The sequence below is a fragment of the Carica papaya genome, chromosome 7 (assembly GCF_054855325.1).
Source record: "Carica papaya isolate Zhongbai chromosome 7, ASM5485532v1, whole genome shotgun sequence".
Classification (NCBI taxonomy): Eukaryota; Viridiplantae; Streptophyta; class Magnoliopsida; order Brassicales; family Caricaceae; genus Carica; species Carica papaya.
In genome coordinates this window covers 8,229,817-8,256,209 of record NC_142315.1, presented here as the reverse complement: position 1 = coordinate 8,256,209, position 26,393 = coordinate 8,229,817, and the positions used below count along the sequence as shown (strand labels likewise).

At 35.4% G+C, this 26,393-nt stretch overlaps 1 protein-coding gene across 3 annotated transcripts in view; it reads left to right on the top strand.

Annotated features, from left to right (window-relative positions):
- The window catches only part of EMB2410 (embryo defective 2410), a 58,518-nt gene that overhangs the window by 15,385 nt on the left and 16,740 nt on the right, over window positions 1-26,393 (top strand). For 2 of the 3 annotated variants that reach the window (XM_088208184.1, XM_088208186.1), the window contains exons 4-13: window positions 3,266-3,370; window positions 10,771-10,911; window positions 18,232-18,294; window positions 18,710-18,940; window positions 19,286-19,369; window positions 19,587-19,744; window positions 19,862-20,387; window positions 21,606-21,776; window positions 21,960-22,019; window positions 22,750-22,872. In XM_088208184.1, coding sequence (XP_088064310.1) covers window positions 3,266-3,370; window positions 10,771-10,911; window positions 18,232-18,294; window positions 18,710-18,940; window positions 19,286-19,369; window positions 19,587-19,744; window positions 19,862-20,387; window positions 21,606-21,776; window positions 21,960-22,019; window positions 22,750-22,872 — 1,662 coding nt within the window. The remainder of the gene's footprint in view (window positions 1-3,265; window positions 3,371-10,770; window positions 10,912-18,231; window positions 18,295-18,709; window positions 18,941-19,285; window positions 19,370-19,586; window positions 19,745-19,861; window positions 20,388-21,605; window positions 21,777-21,959; window positions 22,020-22,749; window positions 22,873-26,393) is intronic. The other variant, XM_088208185.1, reaches the window with a different exon arrangement.

Genomic DNA, 26,393 nt, shown 5'->3' with positions numbered 1-26,393 from the left:
GTGGTTACATTATTTGGTTCCATGATTTTGGGACATAACTTATATAGGATGAATGATTTTGGGGTCATTGTAGATATATTTATTGATATGTAAATTTTTGTAAGTAGGTGACACCCCATTAGTGTTTTTTACTTAATATACTTCTCACATTTTTTATTTTTTATTTTATTATTTTAAAAAGTTCCAACAAGATTGGAAAAATGCTCCTGCAAATCCATCAGGATCAAGGGCTTTCTTGGAGCTCATTGCCCATATAGCTTTCCGAATCTCTTCCTCAAACTATCGCTCGAGATATTTAAGCCTGGACAACTAATCCAGACCTTCAATAAAAGGTGTCGACACTTCTTTCTTGGTGTATAACTGCTTTATTGATTCCTTATCTTGCTCTACTCTTCCTCCCCCTCCCCCAAATTCAAACTTCTTAATCTCATTTCTCCTCTGGCTACCATTAACTACTCTATGGTATAGCTTAGTATTAGCATCACTTTCTTTAACCCACTTCAATCTTTTGCTCCTCTTTAGTCAGAATCTCTTCAAGTTCATTACTGATTTTTGCCATCCTGCACATTTGACTTGGGGAAATAGTTTATTTAAAAAAAAATGACTTGGGGAAATAATATTGTCAGACGCCAAATTATCCAAAAGGTTCAACTTGACAAGGATGTCCGCCTTCCTCTTTATATCATCAAAAACCTCCTTATTCCATTTCTTCAACTTTTCCTAAAGGGACTTTAGTTTGTGCATAAATTTAAACTCCTCCCAGCCTTTAACTGAGTCATTCAACGACAATTCCACTCTATCCATAAATCAGGATGTTGAATCGACATATTCTCAAACCTAAAAAGGAAAGTCCCCATCTCACTTGTTGGGAATCAAGAATAATAGGAAAGTGATATGGTATTGGACGCGGTAAAATTTTCTGTACAATGTTAGGGAATGTATCCTCCCAACATGATGATAATTGAAATCTATCTAGGCACAATGAAAATCTTTCTCTTCTTAACTAAGTCGAAGTGAATTGAGCATTATTTAACTTAAATACCGTAACTCAAAATTTTAGTATGAAGGTATTAGATCCTTTCATTCACCTTGTGACCTACCCCCTCCTAGCTTTTTGTTGAAAAAGTTGCAAGCGTTTAAATCACCCCCATGACACCAATGTGGATTACTTAACCCCCTGAAAAATAGGGTACTTTCTCCTAAAATAGATTCCTATATCTAGGGGCCATAAACACAAGTTATCCATCAGGATCCTTTCCCTTTCAGATCTAGTAAAACAGATGGTGAAAAGGATTGATGACATCCACTCTATTAGCAATCTGAGTATCCGACACCATGAGCATTCTTCCTGAAGCACCTGAGGATGGAGCAACTACCTAATCTTTAAAACTTAAATCCCATATATTCCTAATAATCATCTTTTCAATATGTTCTTTTTTTGTTTCCTGTAGGAGTGATATGTCAGGACATACCTTATTCATAACTTCCTTAATTTTTATTTCCCTTGATCCCATAACCCGACCTATTAATATTCCAACTAACTATCTTCATGAGCCTTATTACTTCCCTTACCATTGCTCGTGTCTTTGGCTGCTATTTTCTTAATTCCCTTTTCTACCCTTTTCTTTCTTCACACATAGGTTATGGGTGACACTGCTATCCTTACCTCCTTCCCAGATCTTCTCTAGGAGAGTATTAGGATTTTTTATTTTAGAATTTGTCATTATTGATTTTAGTGTTATGGTTTTCTGGGATTACCTGATTCCTTAACTCGTTAGTAAAGCTCCAGTATTCCTTTAAGTCACACAGATTACGAAGAATGTCATCTTTCTGAGTATTGTTACCAATCACAAGCCTCTGAAAGGGTCCATATCTGCTTGCAAACCTGCCACAAAATAAAGGTTATTGTGTTCTGAGTGGATACCCAGATATTTTCCAGGGCAGATCTGATGCAAGTTAGGTTCCTCCTCCAATGATTGATGTTCTTGTGGATGCAATGCTGTCTCGGTTTCTGCGCCTTCAAGCTGCTGTTCATAAGTGGCTTTACTGTGCTCATCCTCCTTGATACCTGTACGAAACAATGTTCACAGATATTTCATTATGTCTTTGGTTTCTTGACCCTTTACCATTTCATCTGACATCTTCTAATCTTTTGTTTAGCTCTCCTATATGACTTTTAGTTTCCTCTATCTCTAGAAAATTAAAGGAGGACACAGATGAAATTGAACCAACATCCTCAGCCAATAGAGATGTTGCATCATCTTCTTCCATCTCATGTTCTTCCTCCCCATGTTCGACAGAACATTCCTCTCTTTCAGCTTCAATATGTTCTTCTTCTTCCTCAGTTTCTTTTAGATGCACATGCTCCATATTGGTCGCCTGTTTTTCGAAGCCAGCCCTTGAATCCGCTATCAGGGTTTGCTGTTTCTCCTGCTGGCTTCTTTTCTCTTCCTCTCTGTCCTGTCGGCTATTCATCTTTTAGGGACGGGCAACTATGAAGATTTTAGGTGTATTTTTTCTCCAGGCTTCAGTTCCTCTTCTATCCCAGCGCCTTCTCCTAGTGCGATTTCTCCCCAGGCGCGGTTTTTCTGGTCAGTTTTTGGGTCTGTGTGATTGCGCTTTCTGCATCGCCGTGAGAGGAACCCTGTGATGGTACTGAGTTGGGTCGAGGCGCATCTGAGCACTGGGTTGGCCGTTTCGGTTGCCAGACAGCCCTAAATTAGGCTGAACCTTTAGGTTGCCCATCAACTTAGACTCTCGACTTCTTATGCCTGTTACTGTAGCCCATTTATAGTCGCCCTTAAGGTTGGGTGGTTGTTATTTTTTTTTGTTTTGGGGTTAGTGCCCTGTTTGAACTAGTGCTTAACTTAAGCAAAAGTTAGTAGAGAAGGCCAAACAGACTTTCTATAGCTAATTTGTCATTCTCGACTGCTTGTGTCAGTTACTGTAGCCCATTTATAGTCGCCCTTAAGGTTCGGTGGTTGTATTTTTTTGTTTTTGGGTTAGGCCCTTGTTTGAACTAGTGCTTAACTTAAGCAAAAGTTTGTAGAGAAGGCCAAACAGACTTTCTATGGCTAATTTGACATTGTCGTATCGGTGGAGTTTTTATTGACGTTTCTGAGACAATATTTTGTCATGGTAGCATAGAGAACCAACTTTTGAACTTTCACTGAAATATTTTTTTTTTCCTGCCTTGCTTACATGAGATTTGTCCTAGGACTATTGGTTTATGATTGTTAATTCTCCTTACTTTTTCTGTTTGCAGGTACACTTGTGCATGTCAGGAGGGGATACATTTCCCAATCTTCATGGGCAACTTGATGTGACTGCATTAGGCTTTCAAATAGTTGATGCTCCGTCATATTTTTCTGTATGTTCTAGTTTCAGCTCCTTTTAGATACATGCATTCTTTTCCTGAGATTTTCCCTGCCATGCATCATAGATATGATAATGTGGTTAACACAGAATGTTATTTTGTTAGTTACTTTTGGTCATATGAAAATTTGTAGCTCGACTTCTTTTGAGTATTAGGGATGCTATACTGTCTTCTTACCTGATTGTTTGTCTTAATCCTGTTCAACTGCCGCGTATGTTGATATCTATATTTCAGATTGTATCATTCATCCTCTTGCTTGGCTACAATTTTTCTTTTCTTTTTTATTTTAAAAAGAAAAAATAAGTATGTAAACAAAAAAAGCACAGTTACAACCTGAGTACGATAACCTATCCAGAAAGACACAGGAAGAAAAATTAAAAAGCTAAAAAGAAGCAGAAGAATTTGTTCAAATTAGTGACCCAATCTTTTTGTATCATAGAAAGAGGAATTCCACAAAGAAATTGTAACTTTCTAGGAGACTTTCTTGCTCAGGAAGTAATTCTCATATATTAAAGAGAAAAATACAGTATAATATATAGGAGAGGCTAATATATGAATGTCCTAATTTTCAATCCTAATGGTGGAAAGTCTTCTATTGGATTAGGATAGAAAATGTGGGAGAAGTATTCGATTATTCCCGTATAAACTTGCAGAAAAGTGGTTTGATTGATCTTAACATGGAGGATGAAGTTATCAGCTTTCTTGTGTGGTCCGTGGGTTGATTTAGGGTAGCTTGGTCCATTGTCTACTAAGGTGTCCCCTTGAGAGGAAACACTAGGGTAGGTGCATTTTGGCATAGGGTGGAGAGTAAAGCGACTAGGTGGTTAGAGAGTTGGAAAGGGGGGGTTGTTCTCACTAGGAGGGGGGGGGTCACTTTGATCCACTCTTGTCTATCTATCATTTGTCTTTACTATGTCTATGTTCAGAATCATGTGGGATAACCGAGAAATTAGAGGGCTATATGTGAAAATTTTATTGGCTGGTGGGGGAGAGGAAAGTAGGGACCATCTAGCGAGGTGGAAAGTTTTTGTCAATCTAAGAATTCAGTGAGATTGAGCATTGGGAATATAGATAAAAAAAAAGATCTCTCTACCGGCTAAATGGCTTTGGCGCTTTTCACGTAAACTGAACTCTTTTTGGCATTAGGTGATTAAAAGCATCCATGGGAGAGGAAAGGACAGATTGGGACGTCTTCACTGCAAGTTCCACTACTCATTGTAGTTCCTGGAAATCCATCTCCTATGTCCAAATCTTGTTTGCTCCACTCACTCGTTTTTAAGTGAGAAATGGGTTTAGAATATTGTTCTAAGAAGATACTTGAGTGGGAGACCAACCACTAGCTTCCAAGTTCCCTCGACTATACAACATTTCCCCCAGTCAAAATGGCCATACATGCACTTTCACTTTGATAGCAAAGGAAGTTTCACTTGGAACTTCCACTTTACCCAACACCCATCCCATAGGGAGACTCCGATTTTCTTTCATTATTAGAACTTTTGGAGCAATTCATCTCTTTCCTCTACTTTATAATAGAACTTGGGTCCTTGAGCCATCAAATCTGTATACATGTAGGTGAATTTGGAAAAAAAATATAAACTTTATTTTTTCATACCCTTTATGTTGTTACACCTGAAATATTTATAGAATTCTCAACGTACAGATAAAAAAATTACTATTTGGTAAAATTTTAATTATATTATCTCAACTAATTAAATAATAAAATATTATAATTAACACCTCCTCCCAAGTTGGTGTAAAGATATCACATATACCTAACTTACAAACTAAGTTTCGAAGAGATATATTGCAACTTTAAAGACAGTGACTGGAAACAGACTGGTCTAGCAAAGAAGTGGTGGCGCACACGGCAGCAGTGACAGTGATGCTTGGAAAAAGGACCAGAGAAGGTCGATCGGAGCAGCTTGGACACAGAAGAACCGGATTGGCGCCAGTATCGTGAAACCAGATGCAGACACGCGCGGAAGTCCCGGAAAAAGGATTAGAGAAGGCCGGTCAAAGCGGCTCGTGCGTGAAGGAAGCAAATTTGCGCTGGATCACCAAAAGCTGTCCCCATGTGGTCAGGTTTGTGCAATAAAGGGGAATATGTACCAAATCTATAAAGTCGGTCCTCGTGCGCACACCATAAGGTTGATTCAAGCTGGAGGAGAAGATTTCCAACGGCCTGTGTGGCTCACACACTTCCTTGTCCAGCGGGGTGTGTGACTCACACACTTCCTTGTCCAGCGGGGTGTGTGACTCACCCGCTTCCCTGTTCGGTGGGGTGTGTGACTCACGCACTCGGAAAGGACCACCGGAGTAGGTGCGGCAGGCCGGTGGTGAGACAGATCAGTGGTGGTGAGAGTAGATCTTTGATACACAGGCACTAACTCATCCTATTATGTTATTTTAAGGTTTGAAGGAAAATTTAAAATTAGAACCCTAAAATAACTTTATTTGGTTTTGATATCATGTTGATTTTAAAAAAAAAATATAAACTTGATTTTTGCACACCCTTTATATTATTACACCTGAGATATTTATAGAATTATTAACCTATATATAAAAAAATTACTATTTTAATAGAATTTTAATTATATAATCTCAATTAATTAAATAATAAAATATTGTAGTCAACATTAAGTCTTTCTTTGATCACATTACAGATAATGCCCTCTTTTAGCTAATTTCACATTGCCAAGATATTCGGATAGCTTGGTTCTGTTAAAGGTAAAGGTGTTCTCTTGAATTGCTTCTGAAGCTTAATGCTAATAATATGTTTCAAGTTTGTTGACCACATTGAGCCTTATCCGAATATATACTTTATGTGCTTCAGGGAGGAGGAGGCTCACTCTCATATGTTTCTACATTGTGCCACTATTGAAAAGATTTGGACTAACTTGGTTAGTGTTTTCGGCTTGAACTGCGAAACCCCCCCAAATGTGGAAAGTCTTTTATGCTCTTTTATTCATGGAGAAGAGGTCAAGAAGAATTTTTTTTTAAATAAAAATTATAAAATATGTATTAATCATGATACCAGAAGAGCGATAGTACCACCCATGTACAAAAGTATTTACATAGAAGTTAAAGTGTCAATGACACCCTGAAAATCCATATCGTTAATGATATCATGACTAAGCACAATCGACCCAAATAAATATATCCATCTATCGAATAGTCTATTAGAACTATTCTCAACACTATCAAAAACTCTCTTATTCCTCTCTTTCCAAATGACCCAAAAAACAGCTAAAGGAATAATGTTTAATAGTCTATTAGAACTATTCTCAACACTATCAAAAACTCTCTTATTCCTCTCTTTCCAAATGACCCAAAAAACAGCTAAAGGAATAATGTTTTTCATATCTCTTTTTACATAAAAACCATTCCAAGCCCAAATCTCCCTCCCGACCAATTCCGAAATTACCCAGTTGATCCCTAACAAACTGTAAATCTTACACCATAAATTACAAGTAGTGGGACACCTTAAAATTAGGTGGTTACACGTCTCCTCAGCCTTAAGACAGCAGTAGCAACTGTTAACAATGATTCTCCGCATGATTTTCAATCTGTCCATAGTTAGAATTCTTTCCCAACATGCCTCCCATGCAAAAAAAAAAAAAAAAAAAAAAAAAAAAATTCTAAGTGGAATTTTTGTCTTCCAGATTAGCTTTGTTGGAAAATCCAATATGTTCACAGCTCCCTTATCACATAAATATTTGTAATAAGAAGAAATAGAAAATTTTCCATTCTTTTCCAACTTCTAAACAACCTGATCGGCCCTGTCACAAATTTGCTAAGCATCAAGACACTTTAATAGGTTTTCAAATTTATCAACCTCCCAATCATTTAAATTCTGCTTTACCTTAATACACCAGACAATGTTACCATTTAAGACCCTGTACACCTCAACTGTCACCATAGTCGTTTGGGCAATATTAAAAGTTCTTGGAAATCTCCTCCTAAGACTCCCATTGCGAATTCAATCATCCTCCCAAAAATTAATTCTATTGCTTCTATCAATTTTTCAGTTAATACACTGGTGAAGGGAATTCTTCAACATTAAAATTTTCCAACACAAATCACGCCCATGAGGAAGTTTAATTCTGCCATCACTATTTCTATGCAGCTGCTCACCCCATCTAGCTTCAATAATCCTTCTCCATAGACGTTTTTCTTTCCCCTAATACTTCCATAACCATTTACCTTGAAGGACCTCATTTAATTTAACTATAGACCGCACACCCAAGCTCCCAAGATCAAGCGGTAATTTGATATCATCCCAATTGATTAAATGATATTTGCATTCCTCTAAGCGATCATCCCACAAAAATTGGTATTGAATACTTTCCAATCTTTTTACCACCTTCACCGGTATAGTTATTGTAGATAAATAATAGATTGGTAAATTGGTCAAGGTGCTCTTGATGAGAGTATATCTTCCACCTTTTGATAAAAAACCTCTTTTCCAACCCGCAAGTTTATTTTCAAATGTATTAATAATCAGATCCGAAGGAGAGAGATCCTTATATTTTGCCCCCAATGGAACACCAAGATACTTAAAAGGAAATTTTACTTCTTTGCAGCCCAAAATTCTAGCAAAAGGACCCGCATCACTGCTGTCTCAAATTCTCGCCAATTCAGATTTGTTGAGGTTTATTTTGAGCCCCAAACTCACTTGAAAACAGAGAAGGATGCATCTCAAATGTAGTAGATTTTACAATCAGGTTTTCAAAAAATTAAAGTGTCATCAGCGAAGAATAGATGAGTCACCACCGTGCAATTATAACCCCTACCAACGGGAACGCCCCTCAGCAACAAGCGCTCATTCGCCCTAACCAATAGCCCATTGAGGGATTCCATTACAACTATGAAAAGGAGGGGAGAGAGAGGATACTCAAGCCTTTTTGTAAGAAGAATATCAAGCCTGTTTGGCAAGGGGCTATGTTTCTGGGTTGTGGTGTTTACGGATCTCTTGAAATAGTTGGGTCTTTAAGGACTATCACACGTCTTTTCATGAGTTATGACACAGAGTTGAATATATGCTTCTGCTTCAGTGAGGAGGAGGCTCACTCTCATCTGCTTCTACATTGTGCCACTATTTGGAAGATTTGGACTAACTTGGACAGTGTTTTGGCGTGAACTGCGGTATCCCCCCCTCCCCCCCCAAAAAAAATATGAAAACTCTTCTATGCTATTTTATTCATGGAGAAGAGGTCAAGAAGAATATCAAGCCTCTTTGGCAAGGGGCTATTTTTTCTAGGTTGTGGTGTTTATGGCTCTCTCAAAATCGTTGAATCTTTAAGGACTATCACACATTTTTTCATGAGTTGTGGGACAGAGCTACCTTTTTGGTTATCATCTGGCCTTTAGCGCATGGACACTATCATAATACTAGTATTTCATCACTTCATCGTAGTTGAGATGCTATTGTTTGTAGCTTATAGGGCTGTATCACTTTGTTTTTTTTTTCTTTTTCTTTTAATGATTCTTTAGGGAATCTCCTTTACCCTCTGGGTATGCATTGTATTTGTTCTCTTTCGTCCTAATAAATCTTTTTCTCTTATCTTAAAAAACGAGTGATAAGAAGATCTTATATCTTATATCTTTTAGGTGATTTTGAAGGAAATGAATACAAGGATTTTTTAGGGTGTAGAAACTACTTTTGATTGGTTGAAAAACTTGTAGCTCCAAGCTCTGTGTTTTTTGATTGAGGGCCATTCTATTATTTCTTCTAAGGATCTGCAGGACCTTATTGACATTTTGATAGCTTTGTAAAGTCCTTTCTTATTTGGTTTGCACCCCTATGGTGCTGTGTTAAAATGGTCTTCCATTTTCTTATAAAAAAAGGTATTTATTTGTTTTCTATCTCTGTTTGTAGTTGTGATACCTAAAATTTCTAAATTCATTCCTAATTCCAAGGTTGACAAATTACTCCATTTTATCCTGTGAGATGATGTAAAGCTAAATATTAAATAATTAGTTTGATCACCAATTATCCAAATGTTTAAGCTATAAAAAAGGATTATCATCAGGAGCGGTAGGAGGCATGGCCCCACAGCTCCACTAGTTTATCTGATTTATTGTATAGCATGACTTGTAATCCCTTATTAAACTCATTAAAAAAGAACTAATAATGCAAATATATTTGTAAAATGTTAAAAATACTGTGGTTTAATTAATATTATGATTAATGGTTCCTGTTTAAATATCATATTTGCAAGTATATGGAAAAAGTATAAGTGTATACAAATACTATAAGTTTGTATATAGGGAATGTATAGATTTAAAATAAATTTTTGAAAAAATCAATTTGTCTTTGATGGAGGTTTGCAAATAAAAGAAGTAATGCAAATATTTAATGGATGTTTTGCTCCTTATCCCAATTTATCTTCAATGAAAAAATCGTTCTTTCCCCTAAAGTAATTTTCTGACTCCAGCCACTGCATGCATGCTTTTTGTATAAATGGAATAATGATCCTTAGCATGTGAATCAGAACCAAATGCTGAAAAGTCAATAACATTGTGAAGACATTCAACCATGGGCAACAGATGGGTCAAGAACAAGACAAGATTGTGAAGTTTCAATGGGTTGGAAGCTCAAGACCTACCTTAATAAGAAATAATAATTATTTGTTTGTAATCTAACAGACTAAAGGAAGATAGAATATGAAAAAAAGGATGCGAATAAGTTGACAATAAGTGCTACATAATACTTAATACTCCAAAATAAACACTGTTACTTTTTTAAGACCTTTCCATGGATTCCAAGTCAGATAGTGGTTTCCTCTATTCTCACATTTCTATCACCTATTTGCTTTCCTCTGTTCATTTTGATTTTAGGCTGAATGTTATATGTTGTTACCACCAATAGACTACAGAATTTCAATTTTTTTTTTCTTCCTATGATTATATTGATCCTCATATGATGCTTTATGTTAATTTGCCTACTTAGTTATTTAGAGATAAAATTTAGCTATCATATCTAAGAAGTCTTAAGCATCACACAACTAGAAAATTGAGAAACTCCCAAAGTATTTATCTAATAAGTGAACCTCTCTTAAAAGTAGGATTACAGAAAGTTTTTTCGATAGTTACTAACTAAACTTTCCGAAATAGGAATAGATCTCTAAATACTAATACTATTACGATCAAGAAATATTATTACTAATAAAACTAGAAAAACGAAATACTAAAAAAAAAATATATATTACTTTTAAATAGTGTAATAGTTTTGTATTCTTATTTATTTAGATAATCTGGAGCTAGTACATTCTGCATCGGATGTATTTGCAATCATAATCTTTTTAATCTATTAGATTAAAACTGAAATGTGAGTTATTATTGGTGCTAGTAGTTTGAAGATAATACACTGTACTATTTATCCATTTTTACAGGACATATCTGCCAGCTTGTGTTTCCGGGGTCAGCGAATTTTCCTACATAATGCTAGTGGTTGGTTTGGCAATGTTCCTTTAGAGGCTTCTGGAGATTTTGGCATTCATCCTGATGAAGGAGAGTTTCATCTAATGTGCCAGGTACAGTGTGAGATTCCTCCTGAGTTGAGATGATGTTTTAGCAGTGTTTCAGAGACAATAATTCAATTTATCAAATTTGAGAATAACATTATTTTCTGGATGGAATAGTAGAGCTGCTACTTTGTTAGTTATTCTCTTAAAATAAAAATGGTCATTGGTTCAGAGTAGGCAGTTTTTGTTTTAAGTGTTATTATTGTTTTGAAGGAGTTGTGAATTATGGGGCTCAAGTGGAGAGGTAAGACAAGTTGGGTTTGAAGCTAGCTTGTGCAGAATAGAACATATATTAGAGCAATAGAGGTGAAAAATAGAGGACAGAGAAAGAAAAGGAGTAATTTTAGGGGATTAAGGTGAAGATCCTAGGGAATAATAGCTTGAAGTGGTAGATTAAGAAGAACAAGAATGACAAAAGAGAGGACAAGATAATTTAATAAAACCTCAAAACAAGAAATTAGAGAGGAGACTTGTTGGGTGGAAACAGTGCTTTTTATTCAAGGAATAGCTTGCACCTATATAAAGTACATTGACTAATTTGCTCATTTATTGTCCTTGCTTGTTCCCTATTCTTTCTTTTGTGGACAAGAAGCCTGAGTCTCTCTAAATATAATTTCCTTTGGGTGATTTTAACAAGCAGAGAAAGTTTCATTTAGCAGCTTTGGAGTTTGTTGAGCAACCTTTTCGCAGATGGTCTGGGTATTAGATCCCTTGTACCATTTGTAAAGCTTTCTTGGGGAATGACCTTGTAGATTTATGTTTTTGCAGGCTCTTTGTTGGGGTGTCATTATGGCACAATATGGGTTAGAGAAGATGGGTTGGAGAGTCAAAACTTCAAGAGATCCTCATGGAATGGGCTTATGGAAGAGAATTGAAGCTGGTTGGGATGATATGAACTCCTGCTTTCATTTGAGGGTTATGTCGAGTAGGAGAGTTTTTGTTTCTAGACTGGTGAGTGGTATGGTAGGGGGATCTTGAAGAAGTTCTTCCATTTCGTGTTCTCTTCTAGAAGAAAGAAGGCTTCACTGAGTGGCCTCATTCTGGTTTTGATTTGTCTGGTGGTTTCAGACGTGGACGTTAGCAAGAATCTCAATGACCGAGAGGTGGACGAGTATAGTAGATTTCCTCATTGCCTCTCAAGGTGCAGTGTTTCTTCCTTTCAGAATGATGCCAATCTGGAAGCTGAGTTCTAGTGGTTCTTTTTCAGTGAAATCCTTTTACTTGTACCTCTCTCTTCATCTCCTCACAGCTTAGCCAGTATTTCCTTGGAAGTCTATTAGAAAGTTGAATGCGCCTTCAAAATTGCTTCTTTCACTTGGGAGGCTGTTAAGGGGAGATTTTTTACCATTGATAATCAAAGGGATAGAGTAAAGATCTTGGTAAATGGTTGTTATTTGTGCAAGAGAGAACTGCATAATCTCTTGACCACCTCTTGTGGTGGCCCCTCTCTTCTTGTCTTTATGTATTGCCATCAAGTTCTTGTATCTGAATTGGGTGATGATTGGCTCTGTAATAGATGGGATTTCTTAGCAGGTAGCTGGATTATAAGAGAAGGGGAAAGCTCATTTCTCTTAATCCCCTTAGCTACTTTGTAGGTTGTTTGGAAAAGAGGAAACTCTAAGTTTCTAATTTCTAATAAGCTAAAAATCCATCTAAACAATTTTATATGATAGAAGAAGGAAATATATTAACAGAAAGAAGATAAAAATTGGGAGGATTTGATATCCTCCTAAAAAACTAAACAAACAAGAGACAGGCTACATAATCACAAAAAAGAATAGCTGTCCAATCTCTGCATGAAATTGAAGAATGAAAAGTTTGTTTTCCTCATTGCTTTTGATAATAATACAAGGATTGTATTTATAATACAAAAGTTACCATATTTGCACACAAAAACTCTTCCAAATTAGTGAGAAAATTTCCAGAATAAATGATAGACAAAATCAAAGAGATTTGGTTAGCCCTGGTGCCATATCTTCTAAATTAGGGAGTAAATATTTTTGATATAACAACTATAATTACTCGATTTTTAATACTCTCCTTCAAGCTTGGACTATAAATGTCAAGTAAGCTTCGTATCTTCAATTTTTGCCTTTGGCAATGCCTTATTCGGAATATCTGCTCTCTTTTGATTTTTAGGTATCTAAGAGATGTTAATTATATCCCTTCTATCTTCTCCTTGATGAAGTACCTATCTATCCCCACATGTTTCATTTTGTCATGATGAAGAGTATTCTTGGCAAGCAGCTTGGTTATCATATATCATATTGATGGTATCACTTGTTTGAACATTAAGTTTGCTGAATAAGTGTTTTAACTACATTTCTTCACGTATCCAGTGGGCTAGAGCTAAGCCTTCGTAATACATAGTATAACACACTTCTTTCTTTGTTTTACCAAAAAGTTAAGCGCCTCTTTTTGTCATCTTTGCAGCTTTCCATCAACCCCTTGATCCATCATACTTGAGTGATTCGAGAAAAACGATTAATGTCATATTCTATTCAAAGTGGCTATATTTTATTATAATTACATTCCATCTATACCCCAATTTCATTCATTTAATATTTCGTTGGTCTCATTGACATAAAAGATGTCGTTTATAGTCTATCTCTTTTTATCTCAATAAAAATGATACTTACTAGAATTTAGTTAGAATTTAGAAGGCGACAAGAGACTTTAGTGCATATTGGAGCTGCTTGCTTTCTCCTCTACTGCTTGACTGCTTGACTTAGCTATTGAATGGGGGAAGGAAAGAAAAAAAGGATTGAAATCTTGAGTTGAAGGCCTTCTGTCTTTATTGAGGAGTACTCAAACGTGGGCATAAAAGGAGGTTCTATCGGGCCTCTGGTTGCTAGGTCATGGCTTAATTCACAAATCTTTGGAAAGAAAGTGAATTTTTTAACTATTTAAATTGAACGAATCACACATTAAGACTTTATGAGTCTTTTAGTCTCTCTAAGGAGATTGTCCCTAATTAGTCATATAGGTTACTCAGAATCAAAGCTAGAAAGAATGGTAGGTTGGTTCTTTTCTTCCTCTTCGGGTTCGTGGCTTCCAGCTGAAAACTTTCAAGGCAGTTAGACACAGAGGGAAGCTATTTACTTAGATGATGTCCCATTTGCCATATGAAAGATTTCAAAGAGCTAGAGAAGGACCCAATTAGACTTTTGAGATAAGAAACTTTTGTAATACCTAAAACGAGCCATAGAGCTGCTTTGGGGTCACATAGACTCCCTTTCATTCACTTGAGTTCTTCCATTCCTTTTTGTAATATCTAAGCAATCACTATATGCTTTTTGCTTTGCCAGGTAATCAAATTTTCCCGCAAGTCTAATATCATGAAGTGGATCTTCGATCAGTAGCAGATTCTGCCCAATTTGCATCACTAAACACTTTGATAGTTGATTGAATCTCCAAGAGTTTTTTTTAAATACCTTAGAATATGATATAGTCGATTCATATGTTCTTTATTAGGATTATTCATGAATAACTAGCCACACTAACAGTAAAGCCAATATATGGTAGCGTATGTGAGAGGTAGATGAGTTTTTTAACCAACTTTTGATATTTTCACTTGTTACATAGAATATTGTTTCCTTCTCCCTTTCTTTTGGTGATTGCTTCCATTAGAATATATGCATGTTTACAATCCGACATTCCTACTTTTTTAAGTAAATCAAGGACATACTTTCTTCGTGAAACTATAGTTCTTGATTGAGTCCTTATAATTTCCACTCCGAGTAAGTATTATAGGTTTCCTAGGTCTCTGACTTTGATAATATCATTTATGTAGACAATTATAATAGATATCTTTCCACCAAGAATATGTTTAACAAATAAGTATGATCTAATTGACATTAGACATATCCAAATTTTTGTACAGGCTTAGAAAATCTCCCAAAACATGTTTTGGGCAACTACTTGAGGTCATAGAGAGATTTTCTTCAGCTTACAAACCTTGTTTGAATTAGTCTGATCTTTGAGACCTTTAGGGATCTCGTGTATCCTTCTTCTTTTAGGTCTCCATTAAAAAAGCCATTCTTGATGTCTAACTGATGAAACTCCCAATCAGAATTCACTGCCAATAACAAGAGAACTCGAATAGTGTCAAGTTTTGGAACAAGTGCAAATATTTTTTGGTAGTCAATCACATAGGATTGAGTATAGCTTTTAGTAGCTAAATGCCCCTTGAATCAGTCTATGGTACCACTGGCATTGTGTTTAATAGTGAAGATCTACTTGCACCCCATAGGTTTTCTCCCAGAGGTTGTTCAACGAGTTCACATGTACCATTTTTCTCCTGAGTTCATCAGTAATAGCTTACTTCCCCTCATGGTATTGCATGGCTTCTTCAATGCTATTAGGAATATGAATTTCTGTGAATTTAGTGGCAAAAACACAATATTCATGTGACATCTTATAAGACATGAAGTTGCAAATAGGATGATGAGTACAAGACATAACTCATTTCCTCTAAGCAATTGGTGAATCGAGATCTTGTAATATAAACTTACCAAAAGTGTTACCTGATTGTGTCTCTTCCTAGATTGGCTCTGATCTAGCTTTATGACTAGTTCTTTATTGCATTTGTTCTTCTAAAGGTGCTTGGCTTTCTGTCTTCTTGAGTATATTAAGAGTTCTTTCTCATTGTTTGGGGAAATACTTTGGGAGGGATCTTCTGGACTAGAAGTGGTGTATGGGGAAATAATAGATGGAGCTGGAGCATTTTTTGACTCAATAGGTTTGGGATTTTGTGTTTGGTTGTTGCTCCTGAATTCTCAAAAAGGATGTTCTTCTATATTTCTATTGTCCCTTTAAATATCATTTTAAAATAAAATGGTTCATTTCAAAGAATGTAACATTCATAAAGTGATAAAATTTCTTGGTAAACAGAGAGTAACATTTATTTCCTTTTTGGTTTAATGCATATTCAAGGAAGATACATTTTATGGCTTTGGGTTCAAATTTACTTCTAGACTATTGAGGAACATGAGCAAATGGTGAACACCCAAAAACCTTTGGAGGAATTGATGACATGAGTTGTGCTGATGGATACTAATTTTTGAAGACTTGACATATTTTCTGGAATCGTAGGATATAGGAAGACATTTGGTTGACTAAGTAGGCTGCAATGATTATGATATCCTCCCAAAAAAATTTTGGAACATGAGATTGGGTCATGATAGCTCGTGTAATGTCTAATAATGTCGATTTTTCCTTTCAGCTATTCCATTTTGTTGAGAGGTTTCAATGCATGAACTTTTGTGGACAATTCCTTCTTCGATCAGATTCCCCAAGAATCGAATTGAAATAATTTTTCGCATTACTTGTATGGAGGATTTAGATTTTTGTGTCGAATTGAGTTTGCACCATTTTATTAAAAAACTTGAACAAGTTATGTATCTCAAATTTTTCCTTCATGAGGAATGCCCAAGTGAGACGCGAGTGATCATCTATGAATATTACAAATCATTTTGCTCCAGTTAAAGTTTTGACTCTGTATGGCCCCCAAATATTACTGCGAATCACTGAAAAGAGATTTGATTCTTTATGTTGTTGGTTAGAATATGTATTTTGAACATGTTTGGACAATTGATAAGATTCTTATTGAAATTCAATAGAGTTGTGATTAAACAACGCAGGAAAAAGTTTCTTGAGGTACAAGATATTTGGATGACGTAATCAATAGTGCCACGACATTATTTCACTATCTTTATTCTCAAGGGAGAAAAACACTCTACCTTTGGCTGGAAAATTATCATGAGAATCAGCTGTATTGAGCATGTAAAGTTCCAAATGCAAGTCAAGCATTGCCAATCATCCGTCCGTAAGTCAAATCTTGAAAAATACAACATTTAGAAGTGAATGTAGCGACACAATTTCTTTTCCTTGTAAGTTGACTAACTGAGAAAAGATTGCAACCTAGATTTGGAACCAATGAAACTGTATTGAGGGTCAAGCTTTATGGGAGAACCACAGGTCCTCTACCGATCACTTTTGAGACCAACCCATCAGCTATCTTGATAGTAAAGTCTTCATGATAAGTAGTGAGATTTCATATAAAAGGTACATCACCAATCATACGATCGGAGGCTCCAGAATCAATTATCCATAAATTTTCTTTTCCATCTTATAAGTTTTGAGTGCTATTGAAAAAAATACATTTGTGTGCGACGTTTCTTGTTGCCGAGAGGTTGGAATTTGGAGTAAAAGAAATCTGTGCTTCAGCACTCAGATTTTGAATGATTTTCAACTGTTCCTTGCTGAATTGGTTTGGTTATTCCTCGGTTGTAGTATGACTTGTGCATATCTCCCTCTTGCTTTTTCGCTTCCACTCATGGGGTTTTACATGAAAATTCCAGCAAGTGTCACAAGTATGTCCAGGCTTCTTGCAGTGCTCGCACCGTGGTCTTTCCTTCTTGGTGTGTTTTGCCCTTGGTTCTTCACAATGCAAGGACAGAAGCATCGTTTGTTGTTGATGGACTGGTTCCCAGGGCCCGTCATTACTTTTTTAGGGATATACCATGCAGTACTGTAGTCTAAAACCTATCCGAATTGGTTTAGGTTAGTCTCCTAGATGATAATCAGGGCTTTTTAGAATTGCCTTTATTGAAATAGAATACAGAAAGTTGCTTAAGGCTGTGTTTGGAACATATGAATTATTTTTGTAGAATTCATTTGGAAATTCATAGTTAATTAAATTCGCAAGGAAAAAAGTTCTATTTAAGAGAATAAAAGTTCAATTTCAAATGAAATTGCAAGTGGAATTGGAATGATAAAATTCAAATTCCATTGAGCATTTGGAGTTCAATTTTCATTGAATTGAGTGTGAATGTTGAAATGGATGCCATGAATATAGTTCCTTTGTTCAAAATGAATTTCTTTGTGTTGTTTCTAATGTATGGTTTTCAGCTATAGCAAATATGGTTCATCAGACTTAACTCAGAAGTCAGATCTGCAGTCAACAACTTAATATAACACAATTGCACTTTAAACTCGAACTTGCTGGCATGTATTGACATGTTCCTTTGTCCTCTTTATTCATAAATTCTAAGACAATAAGTTTTTATGATAAAATGTTCCTGTCATTTAGAGTGATTAATCTTTGGTTTGCCTTTACGGTTTAGATCCTGTCATTATGTTCCCTGTTATATTGTATAGGAAATATGTAGCGTTTCAAGTTCAATTTAGATTTGAAAGTACATAACAAAAAGAAAAACTGAAATGTACTTGATCTTCCCAAATCAATGTGTTCTCTTTTATAAGCGGCTGCTTGAAATTGTGTGGTTCTGCTGCTTGCATCTGATTCCTATGGTAAATTCTTTTCAGGTTCCTTTTGTTGAAGTCAATGCTCTGATGAAAACATTCAAGATGAAGCCTCTTTTGTTCCCAGTATGTAATACATGGCTGTATTTGATTAATTCTATACTTAATAATTCGATTTCCAATTTTCCCTCTCATTTAACGCTATTGTCGCTAAGTTGATCTTTATTGCTTATAGTGAGTTTTCAGTTCCTTGTTTGATTGAAGTCATCCTGAAAAATAACACTCTTGTAAACACAACTCACATATATTTACATAGATACACATAAATACACATTAGACAAGATACATCTAGATGTGTGTGTGTGTATAGGGTCTACATATATATGTTTATATCTATATTGTATATATGTGCATGTACTATAATACCTCTGTGTATGTATATGGTAATGTGTCACTTACACAAAAACTGTAGTGTTCTCATCTTGACCACTCTATTTTTTCTATTTAGCTATTTCTATTTTTGTCTTCCTCCTGACTGCAGTTGGCTGGTTATGTAACTGCTGTCTTTAACTGTCAAGGCCCATTGGATGCTCCTGTATTTGTGGGAAGTGGAATGGTATCTAGGAAGATTGCTCATTCTATTTCTGATGTCCCTGCATCCATTGCATCTGAAGCAGTTCTGAAAAGCAAAGAGGCTGGTGCAGTTGCAGCATTTGATCGTGTCCCATTTTCGTATCTTTCTGCTAATTTCACATTTAACACTGATAATAATGTAAGTTCTTCGTTATTTCGGCTCAATAGGGCTTTTGAGGGTCTTGAACAAGATTTTAATAGTATCAAAGATAAATAGTTTCATTATTTTGCCTCTACTGTTTTATGGCATAATATAAAATGTTTTAAAGATCTTGGTTCTATGGTAGAAATGCTAATTGACATGTAATTTTTTTGTAAATGGATGTTGCTCCCTTATCACCTCACATTAATACATCTTCTCTTCTTTTATTTCAAAAAAAAAATTATGTAAGTTCTTCGTTGTGTGCATATCGAGATAGTTGTAGCTCCTTTTGAACACCAGTTTTCTTTTAAATTTTTGGAAAATCTATTTTGCATGCAATAGGTTGCTGACTTGTATGGAATTAGAGCTACACTTGTTGATGGTGGAGAAATTAGGGGTGCAGGGAATGCATGGATTTGCCCAGAGGTATGTTATTAGCTACTTTTCTTTCTCGATTAAAAATTCCATTTTGTGTAGAGGCAAATCTTTAAGGAGAAAAGTTGTTGCAGTGTTTTCTTTGGGGTCAATGTAGGGAGTGCAGTTAAGTTGCATGAGTGGCCACTTAATGTCTGAAATTAAACGAATGAAAGATTTCATCATTCAAGATTTTCTTTTTCTTATGCGAACAGCTTTACTTTTACAGGGAGAGGTGGATGATACAGCACTAGATGTAAATTTCTCTGGAAATTTCTCCTTTGATAAGATTTTACATCGGTACATACCAGATTATCTTCATCTGATACCCCTCAAATTAGGTGATTTAAGTGGAGAGACAAAGCTTTCCGGGTCCCTTTTGAGACCGTAAGTTTGTAGGCTTTCTAAGAGTTCTTGTCGTTAAAGATTTATATTGTGTCATTTTTCTGTTTTTTCGTGGAAATTATAAATTAATTAGATTATGGTTTCTTGATTTTAACATAGGCGGTTTGATATCAAGTGGATTGCACCAAAAGCTGAAGGGTCATTTAGTGATGCTCGAGGGGATATTGTGATATCACACGATTATATCACTGTTAATTCTTCTTCAGTTGCTTTTGATTTTTACACAAAAATCCAAACATCTTATCATGATGAATACTGGATATCCCAAGAAGAATTCCATAAAAGAACTGCCATACCATTTACTGTTGAAGGAATTGAGTTGGACCTACGCATGCGTGGTTTTGAGTTTTTCAACTTGGTCTCTTCTTATCCATTTGATTCACCAAGACCTGTGCATTTGAAGGCAACTGGAAAGATCAAATTTCAAGGTCAGGTTCTGGAGCCTTGTGTTAATAATGAACAAGATGTTGTTCCTGATAAAGAAATGCCAGATGTTCAACTGGCACATAAAGGAAATGCAGAAAGTCTTGTAGGTGAGATTTCAATTTCGGGGCTCAAGCTAAATCAATTGATGGTAGCACCTCAATTGGCTGGACTGCTGACCATTTCACGTGAGCGGATCAAGGTAATGGCTTGAAGCCCTCCAACATAGTATACTTATTTAAATGGTGGTTGTGATTGTTCAATACAGCACAAGCTCTATTAAGGAGCAATGTACGTGAAGAATTCGATAGAGAAGCTTAATAGATGAATTAGCAATTACGTATAAAACCTGAATTGGCTTTGTCATTTGAACTTTGATAAGTCCCTATCAGTTAACTCCTAACTATTATTGGTAGTCCTTTTATGCATGAGATTGGGTCAAATTCTTGAAGTAATTTCAAAAGAATTCTTTCATAGCAAGGACAGAGATTCCTGATTTTACTTTGATCAATGAGATGGTGCAGGTTATTAAGAGGCACTAGTGTGAAGGTATCTGATGTAGCATGGTAGATTAGATTAAGAAAACATGAAAAAAGAGAAAAACCACAATTCACAATTACAGGGTTACCGAAATACTTGAATAAGGATACAATATCTTATAGTTTTATTCATAAGCAATAATGTGATGCTTTGTTGATACTTTAGGATTACCCTCATTTAAGATTGTAGTCCAAACAGAATCGCTTTCCAGAAAAGAGAGAAGAAAGAGTTGCGATTGTTTGGACTATGGATATGGAGCTGTAAGAAGAATTAGAAGTCTTGACCGCTGAGGAGTCTCAGCTCAAGACTTTATGACTGGTACTAGAGGTGGATGAAAAGGAGTCTAGTAAAGTGAAAAGGTAGGATATCTGAAGAAGAAAAGTTCCAAGACACAAGATACATGACCATCAAAGAGTTTTGGAAAGGCATGCGCTGCCATCTTATTTCTCCCACAGAACAAAAATTCTTGATTAAGCATGTATTTTTTTGGGGGGCTTGGCATGTGGAAATTATAAACATTCAGTGAAAGGTTGCTACTTTTTTCTTTTTCTTCTTTTGTGCTGCAATTTCTGAAGCTTCATTGAAAATTTGTGCCCCATTCATCTGCCAAAGTAAAAGTTTAACCGTTACTTGAGTGTATAAGACATACCAATACTTTGCAGCATAAAGCATGGGCCTCAGCTGTTATTTTCATTATTGGACTGAACATAAAAATTAAATAACCATGTCAATTATTATGATGTGAAATCTAATTTCTCTCAAGTATTTCCACATTTCTTTTTTTTTTTTCCTTTTTGAATACAGATCATTATCTATGCAGTTAACCCTGATAAATTGTTACTAATTTATTTTTAACCGTCCACAATTCGTGGGTGTCTAGTTGGATGCGACAGGCAGGCCAGATGAAAGTCTTGCAATGGAGTTGGTAGGGCCATTGGGGCCTAGCTCTCATGAGAGCTCATCAAATGGAAAATTATTATCCTTTTCTCTTCAAAAAGGGCAACTAAGAGCTAATGTTTGTTTTCAACCACAACATTCCGCTACCTTAGAGGTATCCAAAGATCTTCACTTTTAAGGAGTCTCAGTATTGATGAATAGGCTCTTCTTTCTTATCTTGAGATTAGTAGGTGAATATATTAAGTAGAATCAGTTCCTTCTCTCCTGGTTTTGACATCAAAAGAGTTTTGCAAGTTTAGATTATTAAACTTTACTACACATTCATGATTTGTTATAGGTACGCCATTTACCACTTGATGAATTGGAGCTTGCTTCACTTCGGGGAACAATACAAAGAGTAAGCTTATGTGTCCACCTGGGTTTTTTAAATCCTCTTCTCTATGTTTCCTTCTTTGTTCCACATTCTAGATTAGATAGGTTTGAAAGAGAATGTACAACTTAGTATAAAATAGTCAATTTATTAACAGAACAATTAGGAAAATACAGTAAAAGAAAACATTATTCCTTTTATTGTGAACAAACTTAATTTAAAGACACAAAAGCATAAGAGATGTTACAAGATCTAGAAGTTGATAAAGGCCTATAAGGTCTATAAGGTTCCTTATAGACACATCATTTACATTCAAATTGTCCCTTACCCAAAACTTGGAAATATGGAACAATTTCTTTGGTTGAGTGTGCTGAACTTCCCTCTCCATCCAATGCCATCCTATTTCCCTCACTAATCAATCACAAAAAGGGCATGGAGATTGAAATGGTGGTATTCCTATGCAGCCCTTTTGAAATCCAAACTCCATCCAAGCCCACAACCTTCCTTAAAATTATTTATTTATATATTTCTCTTGATTTTGTTGAACAGTACTGGTGGTTTTTTGAAATCTATCAAAAGTCTCAACTGTTTGTGATTTTGTTGAGGAACCTCTGCCAGCTATTGTGTTTGAAGTGCCAATTTAGCTATTAATACTTCAGTTCCAATTGCAGTGATGATGATTATTTATTTAATAGTAGGAAGCAATTGCTTCTGATCTAGACTTAAAATCCTGAATAATTAGTTCTTGTTTTTCCAGGCGGAAATTCAGCTTAATCTTCCAAAAAGAAGAGGCCATGGTATGTTATCAGTACTCAGGCCAAAATTCAGTGGAGTGGTTGGTGAAGCCCTTGATGTTGCTGTTAGATGGAGCGGTGATGTTGTGAGTACCTAAGTTAAAATCTTTATACTCCAGTCTGTTCTTGCCCATTAATCCATTGGCTAGGAACTCAATTGGTTGCCTTTTCTTTTCCTGCTTTTCTTTAGTTAGAATGATTGCTTGAGAGATTGTTGTTTGTAGTTCTCTAGTAACTACTGTTAAGCATTAATGCCTCCTTGTTTATACATGTCTTCCCCAAGAAACCGCCCCAATTATTATTATTATAAGGAAAAGAAGATATTATCTATATCTACATATAGAAAAAAAATGCTTACAAGTGAATGGTAATTACGAACAACATAGATTTATGAATTAATTTCTCCAAAAAAAAAAAAAATTGTCTCACTTGCCAGTTAATACAATTCAGATTTATGAATTATGAAATTAAGTAATCATAACGATATCATTAATTGATAAGATTTTCGTTAGGAATGATTAGAATATATTTTTCATTGAATATCACAGTCTTATATATATAGGTTTGGTTGTGATAGAAAAAGAAATAGGCAATTAATTATATAAGGTGTATTTTACCATAACCTTTTAACCTAATTTACACAAAATATACTCTTTTTAACACTTCTACACAAACTGGGGAATAAATATTGTTCATCCTTAGCTTGCTAATGATAATCTGAAATGTTGGATTGCTTAAGATTTAGTCAACACATCTGTTAACTGTGAATTTGTAGACATGTATAAAATCTATATTAGGTCACTATTGAGTTTTTCTTTAATAAAGTGTCTATCGAACTCAATATAGTTGATTCGGTTATGTTGTCTTGGACTATGTACAATGCTAATACCTTAATTGCCATCATAGTATAGGCGTATATGGTTCTCCCACATGATTTTTAGATCTTCTAAAATTCGTTTTACTCATAATAGTTCACATACTCTTTAGGTCATTTCTTAAAATTTTGATTCTACTCTTGATATAGCAATTATATTTTGTTTCTTACTCTCTTAGGTAACTTGTTTGCCCCCAAGAAAGGTACAATGACATATGGTAGATCTTTTCTCTACTATTGACTTTGTATAATTTGCATTCATATAGACTTATAGAAGTAACCTATCATTTTTTGTAAACAAGATCCAATTTTCACGTGACCTTTTTAAATAATTCAGCACTCTGTAGGCTATCTGTAAGCGAATTTCTTTAGGGCCATGCATGAATTTCATAACACGCATAGATGATATTTGGTTTTATGTGGGATAGGTATATCAGTCTCGCTACTAATTTTGGTATATCCCTTCATCTTCTAGTATATATTTTCTACCGCTTCCAATTTATGATTGAGATCAATGAAAGTACTAGTTAGTTTACGTGCTAACTTGTTTGTATCTTTTGATTCTTCATGAATGTATTTTTGATGAAAGATGAAGATCTTGGATTTTGAATACTTCCACTTACCTAATTTCAAGGAAATACTTCAACTTACCTAATTCCTTAATTTCAAATTATATTGTTAAGTATTGCTTTAGGATCAATTTTTCTTTCTCATAATCTCCTGTTACGATAATGTCATCAACATATATTAGGAGAGTTGTAACTCTCCTTGTTTTTGAGTGTTTGATAAATTAAGTGTGTTCTCCATGAGTCTACTTATATCTCACACTTATCATCCCCCTTACGAATGTGTCAGACCATGTTCTTGGCGATTGTTTGAGTCCACTGAGTGCATTTTTTAGTTTACATACTTTATTTGGTTATGCTTCTTTGGAAAAAACTAGTGGAATCTCCCCATAGATTTCTTCTTTACACCCTTACCACATGCGAGGATGAACAGACTTCCCTGCTCGCATTACACGATACTAACCTAATGCCTTTGTGCATTCAGCACCGTGCTACCCAGTGCACAGACCAACAGTGCGAGAGCACCTACTTATGCCGCGTTATAAAAAACTGGATTTTTCTCGATTCGGCAGGTGTCACGATCCTTTGCCGTGGCTAGGAAAATGTGAGCAGATTTTTCACCATCAATTGACTGCCAAAGAAGAAAAAATCTCCTTGGCCTCTTTCTACTTGGGAGCAGAAGCACAGTTGCAATTTTAGCACAATGAAGTGGAAGACGATGAAGAATAAAATATATGATGTGACAAATGGGTTGGTGATGACAGCCTGCAGAACAGGTTTCCCAGAATTTTTGGGATTGCCCATTCAAAATCAATGTACCATGGCTGATGCATATTGGATTTGCAATGATTGTGTCGAATGGTCTGTTAGAGGGAATAGACACTTAAATGACTGGGAAATTCAAGAGTTTGAAGAACTTTTGGCTCTTTTGGAGAAGCAGAATGTGAAAGAGGGCTCGGATCAGGTCTTCTGGAAGTTAGAAAAAAAGGGACAATTTTTTTGTCCAGTCATACTACAGAATGCTGGTTGGTGGGGATGGGGATGACAGTTGGGATTCCCCTTTTAAGCAAATTTGGAATTCTAAAGTTCCTCCTAAAGTGGCCTTTTTTGCTTGGGAAGTAAGCAGGTAAAATATTCTCACTATTGACAAATTAAAAAGGAGGGGGCAGGTTATTGTTAATAGATGCTACCTTTGTATGTGTGCAGAAGAAACTTGCAATCACTTATTTTTATGGTGCTCCGTGGCCTATAGTTTGTGATGTATAATTTATGGGCTGCTGGGGATTAATTGGGTTGACTGGGAATGTTAGGGATGAAATTTGGGCTTGTGATGGGCTTAAAATCAATGGTAACGTTACTGCTTTGGTTCCATTGACCGGTTTTTGGGTTCTTTGCAAGGAAATAAATGCAAGAGCATTTGAGGGGAAAGAAGTAGGATTGTATGAAGTAGGATTGTATAAATTAAGAGATAGGTGTTTTAATTATTTTGGGACAAATTTGTTTGGGCATGATATGATGAGTGAGGAGGATTTTGGGATTGTCATTGATATGCTAACTACTGTAAATCTTTTGTAAATAGGTTGCTACCTCTTTTTTTTAGTACCATGATAATATACTAATACATTTTTATTTCAAAAAAAGATAAATAAATAAAATTTCTGCATTGCCACAAATAGAAGTGATGGAAGGAGCGATGCTTACATTGGGAAGTCAAAATAAAGTATTGATACATTGGGTCTCTTCTTGTTAGAGCTTGCTGATTTTCCTCACCTGAAATACATGAATCGAAAGACCTGCGAAGCAGATTGTTTTTTTCTTTTCACTTGATAACAAATGCAATTTGGAGGGGGGAGGGGATATTAAGGTGTATACAGCAAGAAGATGCTCAAAAGAGGAAGAGAAATTTAATTATATATTTAGATATTATATCGTGTCTGATCATATATTAATATGTTGTGTTGTGTATAATAATTCTGCATTTTATGTATTTAAGTATGCCTATGATTTAGTTGAGGGATAAGATAGAAGATGATAAGGAGGGAGGTAGTTTTTTAAACTTGGAAATTAGGATAAAATTTCACAATAATTGCTGCAGATTAACTGCTCTTCATGTTCTAGATTTTATGTGTACGAACTACAATATTTAAGTGGATATTTGTGTAACAAT